Here is a 20,390-nt window from a genome sequence, read left to right as displayed (position 1 = left end):
GAGTTTTTATTTTATCTTTTAAAAATTCTTATTTATTTTTGAGAAAGAGAGAGAGAGAATGAGTGGAGGAGGAGTAGAGAGAGATGGGGACAGAGGATCAGAAGCTGGTTCTGCCCTGACAGCAGTGAGCCCAGTGTGCAGCTTGAACTCATGAACCATGAGATCATGACCCTGGGCAAAGTCAGAGGCTCAACCAACTGAGCCACCCAGGCAGCCCTCAAGTTTTTATTTAAATTGCAGTTCATTAACATGTAGTGTAATCTTAGTTTCAAGTGTAGAATTTAGTGATTCATCCATCACTTAATAAAACAGTGCTCATCACAAGTCCTCCTTAATACTCATTACCCATTTAGCCCATCCCTCTGCCCACCCCCGCTCCAGTAACTCTCAGTTTGCTCTCTGTAGTTAAGAGTCTGTTTTCTGGTTTCGGTCTCTCTTTTTTCTTTCCCCTATGTTCATCTGTTTTGTTACTTAAATTCCACATATGAGTGAAATCATATGGTATTTGTCTTTCTCCTACTTATATCACTTAGCATAATACTCTCTAGCTCCACCCATGTTGTTGCAAATGGCAATATTTCATTCTTTTTGATGGCTGAGTAATATTCCATATATATATATATACTGCATCATTTTTTTTTACAAATAGTTTATTGTCAAATTAGTTTCCACATAACACTCAGTGCTCATCCCCACAAGTGTCCTCCTCCATGCCCATCCCCCCCCACATCCATCAGTCCTCAGTTTTTGTCAGCATTCAAGAGTCTCTCATGGTTTGCCTCTCTCCCTTTCCCCCACCATTTCCGCCCTTCTTCTCCCCCTTGTTCCTCCGTCAAGTTCCTCCTAATCCTCCTATACGTGCAAACATATGATATTTGTCCTTCTCTGCCTGACTTAGTTCGCTCAGCATAACACCCTCAAGGTCCATCCGTGTTGCTACACATGGCCAGATTTCATTGTTTCTCATTGCCATGGAGTATTCCATGGTATAGATAAACCACATCTTCTTGATCCATTCATCTGTTGATGGACACTTAGGCTCTTTCCATGTTTTAGCTATTGTGGAGAGTGCTGCTATGAACATTGGGGTACATGTGCTCCTATGCCTCAGCATTTCTGTATCCCTTGGGTAAATTCCTAGCAGTGCTATTGCTGGGTCCTAGGGGAGTTCTATTGTTAGTTTCCTGAGGAACCTCCACACTGTTTTCCAGAGGGGCTGCACCAGGTTACATTCCCACCAACAGTGTAGGAGGGTGCCCCTTTCTCCACATCCTCGCCAGCATCTAGAGTTCTCTGATTTGCTCATTTTAGCCACTCTGACTGGTGTGAGGTGGTATCTCAGTGTGGTTTTGATTTGTATTTCCCTGATGAGGAGGGATGCTGAGCATCGTTTCATGTGTCTGTTGGCCATCTGGATGTCCTCTTTGGAGAAGTGTCTGTTCATATCTTCTGCCCATTTCTTCACTGGGTTGTTTGTTTTTCGGGCATGTAGTTTGGTGAGTTCCTTATAGATTCTGGATATTAACCCTTTATCTGATATGTCATTTGCAACTATCTTTTCCCATTCTGTTGGTTGCCTATTAATTTTCTGGGTTGTTTCCTTGGCTGTGCAGAAGCTTTTAATCTTGATGAGGTCCCAACAGTTTATTTTTGCTCTTGATTCCCTTGCTTTTGGGGATGTGTCAAGTAAGAAGTTGCTGCGGTGGAGGTCAAGGAGGTTGTTTCCTGCTTTCTCCTCTAGGGTGTTGATAGTTTCCTGTCTCACATTCAGGTCCTTTATCCATTTTGAATTGATTTTTGTGCATGGTGTGAGAAAATGATCTAGTTTCATTCTTCTGCATGTTGCTGTCCAATTCTCCCAACACCATCTGTTAAAAAGGCTGTCTTTTTTCCATTGGATATTCTTTCCTGCTTTGTCAAAGATCAGTTGGCTGTATACTTTTGGGTCCACTTCTGAGTTCTCAATTCTGTTCCATTGGTCTATGTGTCTGTTTTTGTGCCAATACCATACTGTCTTGATGATGACAGCTTTGTAGTAGAGGCTAAAGTTTGGGATGGTGATACCTCCCGTTTTGGTTTTATTTTTCAGTATTACTTTGGCTATTCGGGGTCTTTTGTGGTTCCATACAAATATTTGGATAGTTTGTTCTAGCTTTGAAAAGTATGCTGGTGCAATTTTGATTGGAATTGCATTGAATGTGTAGAGTGCTTTAGGTAGTAATGACATCTTAACTATATTTATTCTTCCTTTCCATGAGCATGGAATGTTTTTCCATTTCTTTATGTCTTCTTCAATTTCCTTCATAAGTTTTCTATAGTTTTCATCATACAGATCTCTTGTATCCTTGGTTAGGTTTATTCCGAGGTATTTTATGGTTTTTTGTGCAATTGTGAATGGGATCAGTTTCTTGATTTCTCTTTCTGTTGCTTCATCATTGGTGTATAAAAATGCAACCGATTTCTGTACGTTGATTTTGTACCCTGCAACTTGGCTGAATTCTTGGATCAGTTCTAGTAGGCTTCTGGTGGAGTCTGTTGGGTTTTCGATGTAGAGTATCAACATATATACTACATCTTCTTAATCCATTTATCCGTCGATGGGCATTTGGGCTCTTTCCATACTTTAGCTATTGTCAATAATGCTGCTCTAAACATGGGGTACATGTGTCCCTCCTGTCGGAGGCTGCGCCGGCTCCAACAGGTCCAGGGGTCCCTGAAGGATGGACGGTGTCGGCGAAAGAGAGTGAGAGAGCCCCGAGATCCTTTCTGATCACCAGGCAGGCATCTCTGTCCTGTCGGTTTTGGTGTCTTTATTTATAAGTCAAAAGTTAGCATGGCATCAGGAAACGGAATGTTTACAATGGATAGCTCTTTGTGATAAGGTGTTTTTGGAAAATGTGCAGAAACAGGTTTTACAGAAGTCTTCTTGCAGAACAGCCCCAATTATAGTGAAGTTGAGTAACTAAGAAAATAACAAGGTGTTCACATTATAATAACACTAAGATTAAGTCATAGGTTTGTAGATACTCTTATCCATCCTCATCACAGCTGCCAGGGTAAGGGAAGGTGTTTGTGGAAAGTAGGCCTTAGGGAAGGGGCTGCTATACACCATCAGTTAGCAAAGGTGTATGTACTAACTTATCTTCTGCCCTTATCTGTTCCTTCTCTCTAAGTTAGGCTCTTTGTCTCCAGGGAAGACTTGGTTTTCCAGTTATATGCTTTATTGCACCAGAGAGCTAACCATACCTTTAAAGAGTTTAGCTTATTTCCAATATATAGAATAGCCTCTTTGAGTGCATTTACCTTTGTGTCTACTTTTATGATTTCTTGAATAGCTAGGGCATGAGAGACATTTTTGGTTAGTTGATTTACATGTTGAGCTGTATGAACATCTTGGACTAACGCAACAGTAGAAACAGAATTGTACATGTAAAGGTCAGTCTTTTATGACTAGGGGTCATTAGCCTGTTCATAGCTCAAGGGAAAGTATGGAGGGAAACAGGACCTTCTGGAGACACGATGTCTGTTCCCATAATCAAAAGAAGAAGTTCCCACAATAAGTTCCTTCACAAGGTGCAATCATCATACCAGGGCCGGAATAAGGGGACAAGTCACTCCCGATATTGATCAACAAGGTACCTTAGGGGTCAGTGCTCAAGCAGAAATAATTGAGTGGGGGTGGATATCGGTCGTCATCTGATTGGCAAGAGACCGTGCAAACTTGCTTTAAGCTCACTAGGAGTTTTCTCAACTAGTGGGCTCAGAATGGCTCCCAACACCCTCCAAATCAGTATTTTGTGTCCTCTGGGTAAATACTTAACAGTCAACTGCTGGATTATAGGATAGTTCTATTTTTAACTTTTTGAGGAATCTCCACACTGTTTTCCAGAGTGTGATTGGCCATATTTAGTTTCACATTGCCATACTTAGATTCATGGGAGGATGATCAATATAGTTTTTCATTAGAGAAGATCATTTCCTTGAATAGAATGGGGTTCTGTTAACAAGCACAAAGAGAAGAATGGGTGTTGGGTGGACAATTAGTCCTCTCTACCACACATTGCTTCTATGGCTGAGAATCTCCGTTCAGAGGATGTCTTTGAGCTACAAAGCTCAAAGTCACATTGCCTCTTTGTACCTTGAACTTCTTTCCACTCTCCATGAGGGGTGTTGTCTTAGGACCCATTATATCAATGTTTTCTCAGTCTCCTGGGCTGGCTCAACCTAGAAGAGCCAAATATTTCTCTAGGTTTGTCTTTCTTGGTTTCAGTTTTTGGCCAGGGAGTCCTATCTCTTTCTAGGTGATTCTCAATATAACACAAGTGTAGTGTAATGTGCTGTAGAACTGTCCTCCAAGAGAGTAGGTGGTGACTCTAATGGCTCCCCATAAAGCATGCTTTTGGTACTTACTCTATGTGATGCCTTCCCATGTTGATTTTGGGTTTGGCCATGTGACACACTTTTGTCAGTGAGACATCAGCAAATGTCAAGCCAGAGACCTCATATGTGCTCTTGCATTAAGGTTTGCTTACTTTGATCAGCTCTGTGTAAGCAATGCAGGCCATCTTGTCAGGGAGGCTGCATGGATGAGAATAGAGACATTCCAGCTAGCAGTCTCAGCCGATCTCCAGGCATGTGAGGCCCTCTTGGATCTTCCAGCTCCAGATAAGTTGCAAGATGATGATAGCCATGTGAGTAATTCTAGACAAAATACCAAAAGAACCACCCAGTTGAGCTCATGAACAAGATCATGAGTAAATAAACGACTGCCATTTTAAGCCATTATTTTTGAGGTGGTCTTTACTGCAGAAAGAAATCTGAGCCATCTTGGACATTGCTCAGGGCTTGGGCTAGGGGTGTGGATTGGTCATACCTGCTAACCACAAGGCTGTGGTTTTAGGAATATATGCTCTATGGGGCGCCTGGGTGGCTCAGTTGGTTAAGCGTCTGCCTTCGGTTCAGGTCATTATCTCACAGTTGGTGAGTTTGAGCCCCACGTTGGGCTCTGTGCTGACAGGTAGCTCGGAGCCTGGAGCCTGTTTCAGATTCTGTGTCTCCCTCTCTCTCTGACCCTCCCTTGCTCATGCTGTCTCTCTCTCTCAGAAATAAATAAAACATTAAAAAAATGTTTTAAGGAATATATGCTCTAGTAAGCACTTGTTCTCGTCATTCAACATCCCTTTCTTCCTCTTTTGGTAAGAATACTGAGGTTTTAGTTAGGGCCGTCAGTTATTCAGTTCTCACACGTGATTGCTTTGGCCATGGTGTTTGGACAGGAAGAGGTAGGTGACCTAATCCAGACAATTAAAAGTTGGGTTTAAGACTTGTTCAAATTCTCCTTTCATCTAGAAGACAGACTGTAGTTATGGAGGGTCTGAGGAACCTGGTTCAGCCTTCCTTTTTGGTAATGAAGACACACTAAACATGCATTGGAACATACTGAAGTTTTGCTGTAAAGAAGTTCCTAAAGGAAACCCTCATGTAGAGCTTGTGAGGATGTAAACTGATACTGCCATTCTGCAGAGTAATCTGGCCATAATAAATAAATAAAAACACATACATACACCTTTGACCCAGCAACATATACACCTGGGGAAACTCTCTAGGGGACACAGATGATGATCTTCATGAGAGCAGTTTCTGGTAGCAGAGAATTAACACTAGTTGAAAGCTAGGAGGATGGACAAGTAAAATATTGTGGAATACTATGCAACATTCAAAAGTAATAATGTAGTTCAGCACCATGGCTGGCTGGAAGGTCTTGGTGCTCATCTCCCCCACAAAAACAAACAAAAAACCCAGTAAGTAAATAACTACAAACTGGTGTAAACAGCTCTGGGGAAGCTCTGGACTACAATGAAGGAGGAGCAGAACACTTCAGAGCTAAGAAACTGAGAATGGCTGCGTAGAAAAGAGTAGGAGACATTCTACCTGTGTCATGTCCAAAACAACACGGTGCCAAGAAGGATCCCCTTGGAGGGATTTTACCCCACAGGGGAAAAAGAGAGCAGAACCCTAATAAGCCTCACTGCCTTTGCAGCCTTCGCTCCTGAGGACAGCCGCAGTCCCCACCAATACTGAAGCCATCTGACGGAGCCGCCCAGAGGCCCTGCTGGTCCCCACTGCTATGCTTCTTCCCCAGGGCTGGAGCTGTCACTGCACTGACATAAAAAGGGCTATTACATGACAAACCCACAGCTCATATTATACTTAATGGTGTAAAGTGTAAAGCGTAAAGCCTGTCCTTTAAGATCAGGAATAGGAAAAGCATGTCCACTCTCAGCACTTCTACTTACCATAATATTGGAAGTCCTGGTCATGGAAATTAGGCAAGGAAAAGAAATGAAAGACATCTAAACTGGAAAGAGAGAAGTAATATTATCTCTGTTTGCAGATGAGATGATCCAACATAAAGAAAAGCCTAATGACTCTACTAAAAAATTGTTAGAACTAACAAATGAATTCAGTTAAGTTACAGGATATATAATCAACATATAAAAATCAGTTATAGGTTTCTATACACTAACAATGAACTATCTGAAAGAGAAAGAAAGGAATCCCATTTACAGTGACATGAAGAACAGTAAAATACTTAGGAATAAAGTTAACCAGGCAAGTGAAAGGCTTGTACACTGAAAACTAAGACAAACTGAAAAAGACACAAATAAATGGAAAAGATACCCCATGCACTTGGATTATAAGAATTAATATTGTTAAAATGTCCACACTACTGAAAGCAATCTACAGATTCAATGTCATCCCTATCAAAATTCTGATGGAATTTTTCAAAGAAAAAAAACTGCCCTAAGCTTTTTATGGAGCCCTAAAAGACCCCAAATAGGTAAAACAATACTGAGAAAGAAGAACAAAGCTAAAGTATCACATTTTGTGATTTCAAACTATATTACACAACTATAATCAAAACAGTAAGGTTTTGGCATAAAAACAGGCACACAACCAGTGGTCAGAGTTGAGAGCCCAGAAGACCCATGCATAGATTGTCGACTAATCTTTGACAAGGGCAACAAGAACGCACAACGGAGAAAGGGTAGTCTCTTTAATATGATATTGGGAAAACCAGATATCCACATGCAAAGGAATAAAACTGAACCTGTATCTTATGCCCTTCATAAAATTAACTTGAAATGAATTAAAGACTTACATGTAAGACATGAAACCATAAAAATTATAGATGAAATCAGGGAAGTAGCTCTTTGACATTGGTCTTGGTAATGATTTCTTGGATAAGACACCAAAAGCACAGGCAACAAAAATGGAAAGAAGTGGAGCACATTAAACTAAAGAGCTTCTGTACAGCCAAAGAAACCATCAGTATATTGAAAAGACAGCCTATGGAAGGGGAGAAAGTATTTGTAAACCATATCTCTCTCCCTTTAAAAATAAACTTAAAAATATAATAGAGTACTGTATACCTGAAAGTGGCTGAGAACATTCTCACCAAACACACCAAGAGTTAACTATATGAGGTGAGGTATGTACTAATTACCTTGACTTTGGTAACTATTCCATGATGTATATATATATCACATCACGACATTGCACAATGTAAGTAAGTACAGTTATATTTGTGAATTATTCCTCAATAAAGTTAAGGGGAAAAGAGATCATCAGTTCTAAAAACTAAGCAAGAGTAATGATGTAAATCTTTCACCCAGTGTAAAACTATTGGGTGTTTACTATAGTAAACACAGAAAGAGGATCCCATGGAATAAAAGGAATGTGAAGAGAGCAATGAAGGAGAAAAATTAAGAATCTTGCAGATTGATATGTGCCAGATTGAATGTGCCAGGAACTGAGGTTATGATTAATTAAAAAATTTGTACCTGAGGTTAAAAAAAAAAAAAAATTTGTACCTGAGGTTAAAAAAACCCCATAGTGATTTATTACAACATGAGTGATTTGCAATTTGAGACAATTTGTACATGTAATATACACTTGAATATGAGAGATTGCCCGCGTGGAAAGTCATCTCCATGGCATACTTTGAGACTTCCAAGAGTCTGCAATGCAATGGATTCTGGTTAAAATAATCTTCACTATTTCCCCCACGCAGTTAGTAAAGGAGAATGTGAATATGGGCTGATGAGAATATTTTTGCAGGATGGATGAAGAAGAAAGAAGAACATGTAATGTCAAAGGAGTGACCAACAATTGAAAAGTAACAATGTCAGCTTGAAGGCACAATTTTCTCCACTAGTGTCAGGGTGAAATTTGATGTCACAACATGATCACCAAAAATATGAGAGGGCAAATGTCAAGAATTTTCCTGATGTTTTCCTCATGGCATTCTATTCTATTTTAGTCTCATGTATCAGCTATCCAAGATTTAATACCTAGTGGAATGTACTTGCTGGAAAGAAATGAAAAATTGTATCTCACAACATTGCACATAGTGTAGCAGAAATTTTCCTCATCAACCTTAAATTCCTGTTCATAGGATTACAAAAGATAATGAGCTGATTTTTTTTTTTTTTTTTAGGATACTGCATTTTTCCCATTGGCAAGAAAATAATCAAGAATTGAGTATGAATGATGAGATGCTGGTGTATCAGTGGGTTGAGACCTCTTAAAATTGCTTTTTAGGATTTTTGGCCTATAAGATTATTTGCATACTCAGAAATCCAATGTGGTCATATCTGAATGTTCTGAAAATTATGAATTTATAAGTTTCTATATATATGAGTTTGTATCTGTGAGTGAATTTCTTTTTGAATGATCTTTTTGATCCTTTCATTGCTTTACTATTTCTCTTCTACGTTCTGTTTTATGAATTTATGAAATTTTTTTAAATTTAGAGTACAAACTGTTCGATATTGTAATATAATAACACCAGGAAAATTATATTTATAAGGTGTTTTTGAAAGTTGATATAATTTTGTCCTTATAACGCTTCTTAACATAGCACATCTGACTGTTATAATGTGGTTGGCTGGTGTATAGATTTAAGTATAACTTGGGTCAAATCATGTCCCCAAACAAAACAAATGATTGTCTGATACAATAGGTTTAAGCTATAGAACACAATTGTCCTTGATACACTACAGGGATTTTAAAAGGTTTTCTGAATTGGACAAGAGTGTTAAGCTCTGGGCCTGATATTTTTATTACCTGGATAAGTAGTACATTAGGATGCCATTCTATTCTTTTCTCAGTATTTATTATGATGTCCACGATCTATATATACGTTCCTTCCAGCACAATCCTCTTTGTACTTCCATACAATCTTTCTATTGCTTCCCCATCCTCAAAGTCCTGCCCCTTGGAGCAACTGCTTCTATTTTTTTTCCTTTTTTAAAGAGATCACCCTGTGACGCATCCCTGTCTGACTTGTTCCCTTTGGTCCTCTGAGGTGGGAGGCAGCCTGAATTTCTCGAGGCTTTTAGATGTTAAGGGCAGCTGTGGGTGGCAAACATCAGCGCCTGCTCTCTTTGCTCCACTGTGCAGAGGGAAGAATATTGAACAAGCTCTTGTCTCAAGCTTACCAGGAAAATATCTGAGGTTGGACATCCAGAGCCAGTGTCACAGTGATTGCCAAAAGGGTTTCCCCCTAGGGAAGCCGCTGTCACCAAATAAACAGTAAGTGAGGTCTGTTGTGATGAGGCAATAGATAATTCTAAGCAAGGTACACATAAGCCACACCGTCTGGGGTTTTGAATTAATTCCTTCATTCCATAAACGTTTATTGAACACTTACTTGGGGTAGTACTCTTTACCAGGCATTGAAAGGAATTTAATAATGAGAGCTGCTGTTTATGAATTTCCTCCTGCATATAAAGTGCTCTGCATCTATTTTTTTTCTGATACTTACTCCTACAACACTATCTATATATATAGTTCATATATATATAATATATTTATAAATACATATGTACACATATATTTCTAGTATATATACTATAACTATATAGCTAATGTACATATTTTAATATTTATTTATATATTTTGAGAGGGGAGGGGCTAGAGAGAGGGGGCGAGAGAATCCCAAGCAGGCTCCCCACTGTCAGCACAGAGCCTGAGGTGGGGCTTGATCTCACTACCTTGAGATCATGACCTGAGCTGAAGTGAAGAGTCTAGGGCATAACGGACTGAGCCAGTCAGGCACCCCAACACCAGAACAATATGATTTTCTCCATTTTAGAAACAAGAAAATTGAGGTGAGTGGGGAAACCAAAGCCCAAGGAGGTTAGGTGATAGCCTACTGACATGCTATGAGAGTTCTACGCATGCGCTGGCTCCCCGGGATGCCACTCTGAAGCCTGGACTCCAGCCCTCGTGTGCCTCCCTGGAAATGGAAATAAAATTGAGTGTGCTCATAGCCCTGAGGAGCACGGTGGAAGCTCAGACGTGAGGGGTGGATGTTGCTGAGGTTTGGGGCTTAACAGCCTTAAGCCTTAAGTAAAGGCTTAAGGGATTGGCACAGTCAAAGAAAGGAGGACCCAATGGCTGTGGATTTTGCCCTAAGGAAATTTTTCCAAGTTTCCACTTATATTTTTATGTGCCTTCACAAATCCTTTCTGGAATAATGCAATGCAATGTACAAGTAAATATACCAACTGACTATGGTCAGTATTGGTATGCATGAAGCTGAGGCATGTTCACCGTTTTCTGTGAGTGAGATACTCTACATTAAATAACTTACCACTAAATCAATGCTAGGAGAATTCTTCGTGCGGCTTGCAAATCCTAGGAAACATGTCAGTACTCAGGTTAAATCAGGCCAGGTGTACATTTTCCAGAAGTCTTTCTAATGTCATTTTGTCTCAGGACATCTTCAAAGATATGAAAACAGAATGTAGTTAACAGAAACCTGGGAAGACAGTAAGACAGAAACAAACCTGACCACACGGAAGAAAATCTGTTAGAGCCGTGTTTTCAAAGGAATCCCTCAAGGCCACCTTTCACTGCAGTTTCTGTTGAAATTGAGTCATAAATTTTAATAGAAAAAATATGTAATTGCTATTATTTATAGTACTGGAAAAAACCCTAGATTTGTATAATGGAAGAAAAGGTGTCAATCAATGAATAGGGTCCCTGCTAAGGAAAGCTAAACCCCAGAGGTAAAATTTAAATTTAATTTTTTGGCATTCACTGATTTCCTTCATGTCTTGAATGGTTCCCTCTAAAACATCAACTATATGTTAAAAATAAAACCTCCATACAATACTCCTTAAATTACAGAAACGTTATGAATTGTATGTAATATTCTTTCATCTTTTCTGCCTCTAGGGGGAAGTGTGTTTTCAACAATTCTGTCCCCAGAAGGTATTTTCTTTGTGGGCTGCAGGCTTCACAGGGATATTCTTTAATGTGACCTCAGTGCTGGCTTCACAAGGGAGAAGATGTTCTCTGTGAAAATCTGGAAGGGCTCTTGCTTTAGAGATCACTAAGGGGATTGTGAGAGAGATCATATAGACTATTAAATCTGGTGGAGAAAATTTCCTTATAGCATTTCTAATACATTTCAAAGAATTACATGTTGAGGTTCCTTATATAATGCTGTCTTTCCCGGTGGTAGAGGAATTAACATATAGACACTGCCTTCATTTCAAAGAGCTGGCAAACAATTGAATATAGAAAACTGGCCACCTTAAAGTTAAAAAAGTATGGTTTGTGGATATGGATGAAAACATTTCTAAATCCTACAAAAAGTCTATTCATTTCTGTAGTAATCATGTTTAGAGCTAACATTGCCTTTCATTTGGGTAATTTTCTTTTATTTTGCAGCACCTCCCTGTAAGTTTCTTTTGTTTTTATTCAGCAATTGTAGCCAGAATGTACTAAGTGAAAAGGTTAGCAATCCTTCCCCCCATTTCAGTGTTTTACAGAATTGAAAGGAACAATATTTAAAAACTGAGTCTAAAGGATGAGTTATTTCTATTTCTTTCTCCCTTCCTTCTTGATCCATTTTTATGATTATAATGCTGAAAAATTCTATTATAATCTATTAATAATTATCTTAGTGTGCTCTATATCCTCAAAACTTGGCTACATATAAAATAAAATTTTAATACAAAGAATGTTATTATGTAATGAAAATTAGCTTTGTTTCCAAACCTCTTTTACATGATGTAATAGGTGGTAATGCTTATTTCCAATTCAATCTCAGGGATGAAGATGTACTTAAGTATGTAATTTCTATTCTTTGGCCTCAATTCATCATCTGGTGAGTGAAAGGTGTCAGGCTGGGTGACTTCTAAAATCTTTTCTAGTCCTAAGATTGAGAACTTCATGATATTCAAGATATTTACACAGATTTTCAGCTATTTGGAAAAATTTTAATATCATGGAAAGTAAATTTGTAATATTAAAATTCATATACTTAAATTTACTTGATGGGTTCTCCTATGATGTGCATATTTTCAATTAATCCTAATTCCAAGGGGCGCTTGGGTGGCTCAGTCAGTTAAGTGTCGGACTTTGGCTCAGGTCACGATCTCATGATTTGTGGGTTCAAGCCCCATATTGGGCTCTGTGCTGACAGCTCAGAGCCTAGAGCCTGCTTCAGATTGTGTGTGTGTGTGTGTGTGTGTGTGTCTTTGTCCCTCCCCTGCTCTCGCCATCTCTATCTCTCAAGAACAAACATTTTAAAAATTTTAAAAATAAACTAATTTCTATGAAATAAGTAAGTCCTGGGGAGGTAATGTATAGCATGTTGACTATAGTTAAGCTTGCATTGCATATTTGAATGTTGCAAAGAGATCTTAAAAGTTCTCATTACAAGAAAAATATTTTTGTAACTATGCATGGCGATAAAAGTTAACTAGACTTATTGTGGTGACCGTTTTCCAATATATATAAATATGGAATCATTATGTTGTATATAAATTATACAATATAATATATATTATGAGACTAATATAATGTTATGAATCAATTATACCTCAATTTAAAAAATCCTAACTTCTGCTCATTGGAAAATCTTAAGGGGTGCTTTGAACACCAGCAAGGGCAGTAATGCTGGCTTTTCTGGTTCTGCTGTCTAGCTTGGGAGCTCTCCCTTTCCACAGGTTGGTATCTCGGTGCCCTGGGGTGACAGGCTGGAAGTTGAGAGGTCTGATCCAAGGGCCACCGAGAGGCCATGATACTCACCCAAACTTAAAGGTATTGCCCTGAGCGTGACCCTCGGAGCGGCTGGGGCAGAGGGGTTCACGCCCGGTGCCGCTGAAACCCCAGACTCTCCTAATAAGCCCACACCACACAGTGTGCAGAATCGTATCGCCATTGGCCAGCGTTCCCCAGACACAGGGCACAGAAAACAGTAATAGGAAACCTTGGTTCCTTCACGTCTCCTGGCAACCAGTTTCGAAATCCATTAAGACCCAAGGAATTCGTGATATAGTAGTGATCTCTTTTCTTTCTTTCCTTCGTTTTTTCCTTTCTTCGTTCTTTCCTTCCTTCCTCTCTCCTTCCTTTCCTTCCTCCCTCGCTCCCTCTTTCTTCCCAGGAGTTCAGGGAAGGTTTAATTACTGTGAAGTGCTAAATCTCAATTTCCAGTGTGTGCGGATTACTGTCTTTGTAGAATTAAAATTTTATACACATGCCTCTTTTGCAACTGATTAGAAGCTCTAATTAAATAAATGAGAGTCCTTGCAGGGGTTGGGAGGGCCTACTAGAAGCTTTAGGGCTCATGGTGCATAATCTGAAATCTAAGTGACCGAGAGAATGAAATGTTATCCATAATCACATTTCCCGTGCCAGAAAGAGCGTCAAGGAAGTGCTTTAAATGGCAACAAGAGCTGTTGCTTGAAGTTCACGTCTCCTGAAATTCCAATCTGCCTTATCACCGTCACAGATGAGAGCGATTGCCCTCTGGGGCCCCCGTGTTAAAAAAAAAAAAAAAAAAAGACAAAGAAAGAAAAGAACAACAACAAACCAACCAACTGCTGCGCCTGGGGAAGGAGGCACCGGCGTTAGCAGTCGGCGGCAAGTTTCTGCCGAAAGAGGGCGTTGGTCTAAGACTAATAGAAATTCGTGGACACAGCCACCCAGCCAGTCTAAGGAAAGCCCATCTAAACTCATTTTCAGTTTATTTTAAGTTGTGGCACTTAAGTATCAGAGTTCCCCAGTCCAATGTATCACGTTCACACTGCAAATGACCTCGATGTGTTGTCGCTTTCAGGGGGTCAAGTTCCATTGGACCCGCTTGGAGCGCGGCGGACTTCCGCGAGGCTTCTCTGGCCGCGGACTCCACAGCCGTTCCCATCCTTGTCTCCGCCGCCGTTGTGGCTGTGACCAGCCTAGGTCGGTGACAAGCCTGTGGCAAGCCTAGGTCTCCGACACACGACCTTTGTCTGTAGCGCAGAGTCCTGAGCGCGGTGTCTCGCGCGCCGGCGAGGAGAGGCGGTGAGAGCGGAGGGTGGTGCTGCTGCACCCAGGGGACCCTCGGGTGACGATTTAGGGAGGTCTCTTTAGTTACCTGGTTTGGCAAACAAAACCCCAGGACGCCTCGGAGATGCTCTTCAAGCTACTCGCCACCTCCAGAAGCCGAACTCTTCGCTCGCCTTTGGGAACAAGTTTCGCTTTTCTGCCTGCAGCGCGCCGGCTGAGGGACTTTGCGCGCGGACCCTGGAACCCTGGCAACGCGACGACTCCGGAGCGAGCCCGCGTGGCCCGGGGGAGGACGCGGGCGCACCGCAGGGAAAGCGGGGTACGGAGGGGGTGTAAGTAACGCCTCGCTGGCCGGGAGCCCTGGGTCCTCGATCGAGCCGTCTGCCCTGGGACCTTGGTCCCCGCTCCCTGACCTTGCGCCAAGGGACCAGGCAGGTCGGGTGCCCGCCCCGAGTTAGCTGCTCAGGAGGAAATTTGGCCGGAGCGAGAAAGAGGTGAGAGTGAGCCGGACCGACGGAGTTTTGCAGCGAAACTGCGAATTTCTAGGACCATCCCCTTCCTCTAATCCTGCTGGGTTTTTTGCACGTTGTGTGCGCCTGTGCGCATTTCTTTACGATCAAACACATTTCCGCGTGTAAAGCCTGGAGCTGGGGAAAGCGCTGCCGCGTGCGTGAACAGGGTAAGGCGAGGGACCCCAGGGTGGTGCGGGGTGGTGGGGGCTCCCGCGGGTGCGGACCAGGGCGACTGCGGCTTTAAGGACAAGGCCGAGAGGTGGCTGGGAGTTGCTGGGGTTGTGGACCTGGGAGGGGTGGGAAGGTAGGGGTGCGGGGAGGAGCCCTGATGTAAGAATGTTAATGAAGGCTCCCCCAGCCCAGCCCCCACCACTCCCCACCCCCACCCACCCCACCCGCTGGAAATACAAGCCCGGCCTCGGAGCGCCTTGTGTGGTAACACGCTCCGCCGCTGCCACGCTATTTAAACGCGGACTATGGATCCAGGAACCGGCGCTAATCAATGAGATCAAATGCGGGGGAGATGCACCGTCAATTACAAGCACTGGGACAAGTCTAACTTTTTTTTCTTTTCTTTTCTTTTCTTTCCTTTTTTTTTTTTTTTAACAAATACGCTTTCATAAGCAATCTTAGCAACGCCCAAATAAGAAGCCACCTCTAAGCAAAATAGAATATATAAAGGGAGGGAGGGCAAATATATATATATTTATAAGTATATATATATAAATATATTACAGGCGTACAGGTTTACACGCGGTGAACTTTTTCTTCCTTTTCTCTCTCTCTCTCTCTCTCTCTCTCTCCCTCTCTTTTTAAAACGAGTGACATTGCACAGAAGGACTCTTCCTCTGTCTTTTGTTAAGTTAGTGAAAGGGGTGTTCTGTTTTCTCTGAGCGCCCAAGGGGGCGCAGGGACGTCGGAGAGAAGAGTGGGGAGGCAAGGGGAAGGGTGGGTGGGGGGCGGAGGGCGAGTCGGCAGCGAGGGCGAGCGCTTTGCCGCGGCACGATGCCGTCTCTGCCGGTGCTCCCTTTCTCCGAGTGCGTCTTGCTGGTCTGGGCGCTGCTGGTCGGCAGCACCGGCGGCGGCGAGGGCGCAGGCCCGGGCGGAGGGCGCCGGGAGAGGGAGGCGCTGCCGCCGCAGAAGATCGAGGTGCTGGTCCTGTTGCCCCGGGACGACTCCTACCTGTTCTCTCTGGCCCGGGTGCGGCCGGCCATCGAATACGCGCTGCGCAGCGTGGAGGGCAACGGGACCGAGCGGCGGCTGCTGCCACCCGGCACTCGCTTCCAGGTGGCCTACGAGGACTCGGACTGCGGCAACCGCGCGCTTTTCAGCCTGGTGGACCGCGTGGCGGCGGCACGCGGCGCCAAGCCAGACCTCATCCTGGGGCCGGTGTGCGAGTACGCGGCGGCGCCGGTGGCCCGGCTGGCGTCGCACTGGGACCTGCCCATGCTGTCGGCAGGGGCGCTGGCCGCCGGCTTCCAGCACAAGGACGCGGAGTACTCGCACCTCACGCGCGTGGCCCCCGCGTACGCTAAGATGGGCGAGATGATGCTCGCCCTGTTCCGCCACCACCAGTGGAGCCGCGCCGCGCTCGTCTACAGCGACGACAAGCAGGAGCGGAACTGCTACTTCACCCTCGAAGGGGTCCACGAAGTCTTCCAGGAGGAGGGGTTGCATACGTCCGCCTACAATTTCGATGAGACCAAAGACTTGGATCCGGACGATATCGTGCGCTACATCCAGGCCAGTGAGCGAGGTGAGCCGGAGCGCGCCCCCTCTCCCGGCCCTTAGCCAGCTGCTCTCTGCGGCTCTCCCTGCGTGCCCCGCCGCTCCTCTGCGGACTCCACTACCCACTGCGGCGCACACGCGGATTCGCCGGGGTGTGCGCCGTGGGCTGCCGCAACCTTTGACTATCGCCCCGCATTCGAGGTCATGGGGTGAATGTAGAGGGCCTGGGGGAGGGGCGTCTGAGCCTGCAGCTCCCGCTTGCCCGGGTCCGACAGGTGCTGCGGAACCGCTTGGGCTTGTTTCTTCCTCCCTCCACCGACGCCAGCGCCAGGCTGGGGGTCGGGGGTGCACTCCGGTGCTCTGCTCCAACCACTGTCTGAAAACGTCCCAAGGCCAAACGAACCTGTTGCTCAGTCGTTTACCGGCGTGTCGCTCCCTACTAGTGCGGGAGCGGACGCTTCGCAGCTGGCTCGCGGCTATTTGGCTAGCTTGGTTCTCCGGGTTTCCCTGGCTGTTTCTCCCCCAAATCCTAGCTTTCTTTTAAAGGGTCATTGTTTCGCCCTTCTCATTTTTTACCCATGGTGCTTATAAACGAGCTCATGCGGTTTCCACCAAAAATGCCTCGCTGTGTCTGGACTCACTCACCACCCGCACCTCTTACCCCCGCCCCTGGTGTGCTGTGGTCTCTAAAGCGTCCTGACCGAGGCTTTGCTCGAGAGAGCGCTGGAGAAGCGGGCGCTGTACTGCTTTTCCAAGGGCGCCCCCTAAGTTTTCAACCCGGGTCTGTGGAGGCTTGAATAACCACCAAAGTGGGCAAAGCTCAAGGTTAAGGATGGCGGCTGCGGCTACAGGGAGCGGGAGGAGAAGCGGGTGGTCGCGGATACTTAACTGCAGAAGCCCCCCAGTGAGGCCCGGCTTACGGAGGTATAGGCTGCGTGCAGGTGGGCCCAGGTCCCACTCTAGTGCGGTTCCCTCCTTCCGGGTGTCAAGTTTGGCGCGCAAGGTGCTCAGGTAATCCCACGTCTGCTCCCCCTCGGCGCGCACGCGCCTGGATTGTCAGCGGTGCAGTCCGGGCAAAGCTCCCCACGACCCCACGATCCCACGACCCCACGCGGAGAAGCCAAAGGGGAGAAGGGCTGAGCCAAACACAGGGCTAGTCCACGACTTGGCGTGGCCAGGCGCCTGGGCGCTGGCCGTGGGACCCCGCGCAACCGGAAGCCGGGGGCGTCAGGAGCAGGTGAGAGTGGGCGCAGGCTCCACGGAGGAGGGCGCTTTGGCCACCCCTCTTTCCCAGTTTGGCCACTCGGACTCGGCTCGGGAGTGAACGCACTCTTTAGAGGGACGGGGCGGGAGGTGTTGACAGTGGGGATGCACCGCCAAGTTCTGAGCGTTGAACTCCAGGCTGTCTGCGCCGAGTCCTTGCCAGACAAGCAGGCAGGGTGCCGGGTTCGCTGATTATGAAAAAGGGCGCTTGTGTCCAAAGGCTGCGGACTCGCCGCGCCCGGCGGAGAAACCCACGGATACTTCTTTCTCCTCTCCCCGTCTCCAGGTTACCGCAGACCCCTGCAGCCCTCGGATTTCCTTGTTCCTCCGAACCTGATTCTTCAGCTCTTGGCTTTGAGGGCCCGGCGTTTCCAGCGCCTGGCTTTAGAGGCCAGGAAGGGCTGAGAACTGGGGGCGTGTTACCCTGCGGGCGCGGGCCACGATCTGCCAAGGCGTCCAGGCTGCCCCAGCTCTGAAGGTCCAAATGCTGGTGGTGTTGAGCCATGTACACATGGCCTGCGATTGCTGGCCTAGGGGAGCGGTCAGCCCAGACGTGGGCAGGCCCCTCAGCCTCACAATGGTGTGGCTGAGGCAAGGGGTAGAGAGGCGCCAGTGTCCTGGCAGGCCTGGGGGCTTCAGAGGCCCTGGGCTAGAGTCTGGTGCTCCCGATTATTTTCAATCTTTACCAAAGCCTCAGAGCTATTCCCAGAATTTTTTGCTGCCGCTTCTATTTTTTTTCTTCCAAGTTTGAATTTAGTAGTGGAAGTTTGCTGGGCTGAACTGTATTCTTTACAGGTGATAAAGCTACCATGCTTACTCTAAAATACATTTCCAGGGGCGCCTGGGTGGCTCAGTCGGTTAAGCGTCAGACTTCGGCTCAGGTCATGATCTCATGGTTCGTGGGTCTGAGCCCCGCATCAGGCTCTGTGCTGACAGCCAGCTCAGAGCCTGGAGCCTGCTTCGGATTCCGTATCTCCCTCTCTCTCTGACCCTCCCCTGCTCACGCTGTCTCTCTCTCTCTTTCAGAAATAAATAAAACATTAAAAACAAATAAAATACATTTCCAGCAGTGACTTGGCGGAAGTATAAATATTCAGTAATATAAAACAAAATAGTTTCTCTCCTGTCTTCACCCCCACTCCCCATTTCTCTACCCCCAGGAGAGAAAGTTGCCTGATAACAAAGCTCCCTCTGGGGACCTTTAAAAAAAGATTTTTAAATGGTTATTTATTTATTTAAAAAATGTTTATATTTAAAACATAAAAATTATGTTTTATGTTTATTTTTGATAGAGACAGTGCAAGAAGGTGAGAGACAGAGAGAGAGGGAGACACAGAATCTGAAACAGGCTCCAGGCTCTGAGCTGACAGCACAGAGCACTGTGGGGGGCTTGAACTCACAAACTCTGAGATCATGACCTGAGCAGAAATCCAAAGTCAGAAGCTTAACCGACTGAGCCACCCAGGCCCCCCAAAATGGTTATTTATTTATTTTGAGACAGGGAGAGAGCAAGTGGGGGGTAGGGCAGAAAGACGGGGGTGGGTAGCGGGTAGGAGTGGGGGTGGGAGAGAATCCCAAGCAGACTCTGAGCTGTGGGCACAGAGCCCAGTGCCCCGCTGGATCCCACAGACTGAGACATCATGGCCTGAGCCAAAATCATGGCCTGGGCTGCTCAACCGACTGAGCCACCCAGGCGCCCCTTTCTGGGAACATTTTACTAATCACTCTTACTTCTCCATAAGTGGTTGGAGTGTTAAATAGGGCTTCAGTATGGTTTGGCTCCCAGAGCACCTGCCTGGCTCAGGCAGTTACTGGTCAAACAGGTGGACTGCTACTAAACCTTGGTACCTTAGGCTCCTCAGGTAAAGTAGGGGAGTTGGGGCACCCCATCTTGGGGATGCTAGGAGGGTTAAATAGGCTAACACATGGAATGTGCTGAGGCGGTGCCGGACACGTACTGAATGCTCAGTAAATGTGAGGTTTTATTGTAGTTATTGTTGTTGTATATATGTGAAGGTAATCACCCTTACAGAGGTGAGGCCATGCGGTGGGGAGAGAACCCTGAGAGGAGAAGGGGGTGCCCTGGCTTTGGCATCTCCACTCGGCTGCTGCGTGGCCTGGGCAAGGCACTTACTTTCTCTGCGGTAGCACTTCCTCCCTGAAACGGTGAGGTTGGATGAGAATCACGCCTCTTCATGATGATCCTGGGTTTGGATTTGTGCTCACTGAGATCTGAAACATGTGACTGATCACATTTTTGTCCGTGAAAACTACCTGTTAAAGCTCAGAGACTGGAGAGTCTCCCATTGCCCCCTGTTCTGGAGATAACATTTCTGGCACTTGTTTTGATCTTAAATTAGTCTTTATTATTTTTTTAATGTTTATTTATTTTTGAGAGAAAGAGAGAGAGCATGAGTGGGAGAGGGGCAGAGAGAGAGGGAGACGCAGAATCAGAAGCAGGCTCCAGGCTCTGAGCTGTCAGCACAGAGCCTGACCCAGGGCTTGAACCCACCAACCATGAGATCATGACCTGAGCAG

At 45.1% G+C, this 20,390-nt stretch overlaps 1 protein-coding gene across 2 annotated transcripts in view; it reads left to right on the top strand.

Moving 5' to 3' along the window:
• The first annotated feature begins 15,866 nt into the window (after positions 1-15,866).
• The window catches only part of NPR3 (natriuretic peptide receptor 3), a 71,457-nt gene continuing 66,933 nt past the window's right edge, over positions 15,867-20,390 (top strand). For both annotated transcript variants that reach the window (XM_039223224.1, XM_039223223.1), the window contains exon 1: positions 15,867-16,617. In XM_039223224.1, coding sequence (XP_039079155.1) covers positions 15,867-16,617 — 751 coding nt within the window. The remainder of the gene's footprint in view (positions 16,618-20,390) is intronic.

Source organism: Hyaena hyaena, unplaced genomic scaffold, assembly GCF_003009895.1.
Source record: "Hyaena hyaena isolate Hyena2069 unplaced genomic scaffold, ASM300989v1 scaffold_1296, whole genome shotgun sequence".
In the NCBI taxonomy this organism is placed as follows: Eukaryota; Metazoa; Chordata; class Mammalia; order Carnivora; family Hyaenidae; genus Hyaena; species Hyaena hyaena.
Note: the sequence above shows the minus strand (reverse complement) of the source record. Positions and strands in the feature narration are given on the sequence as shown.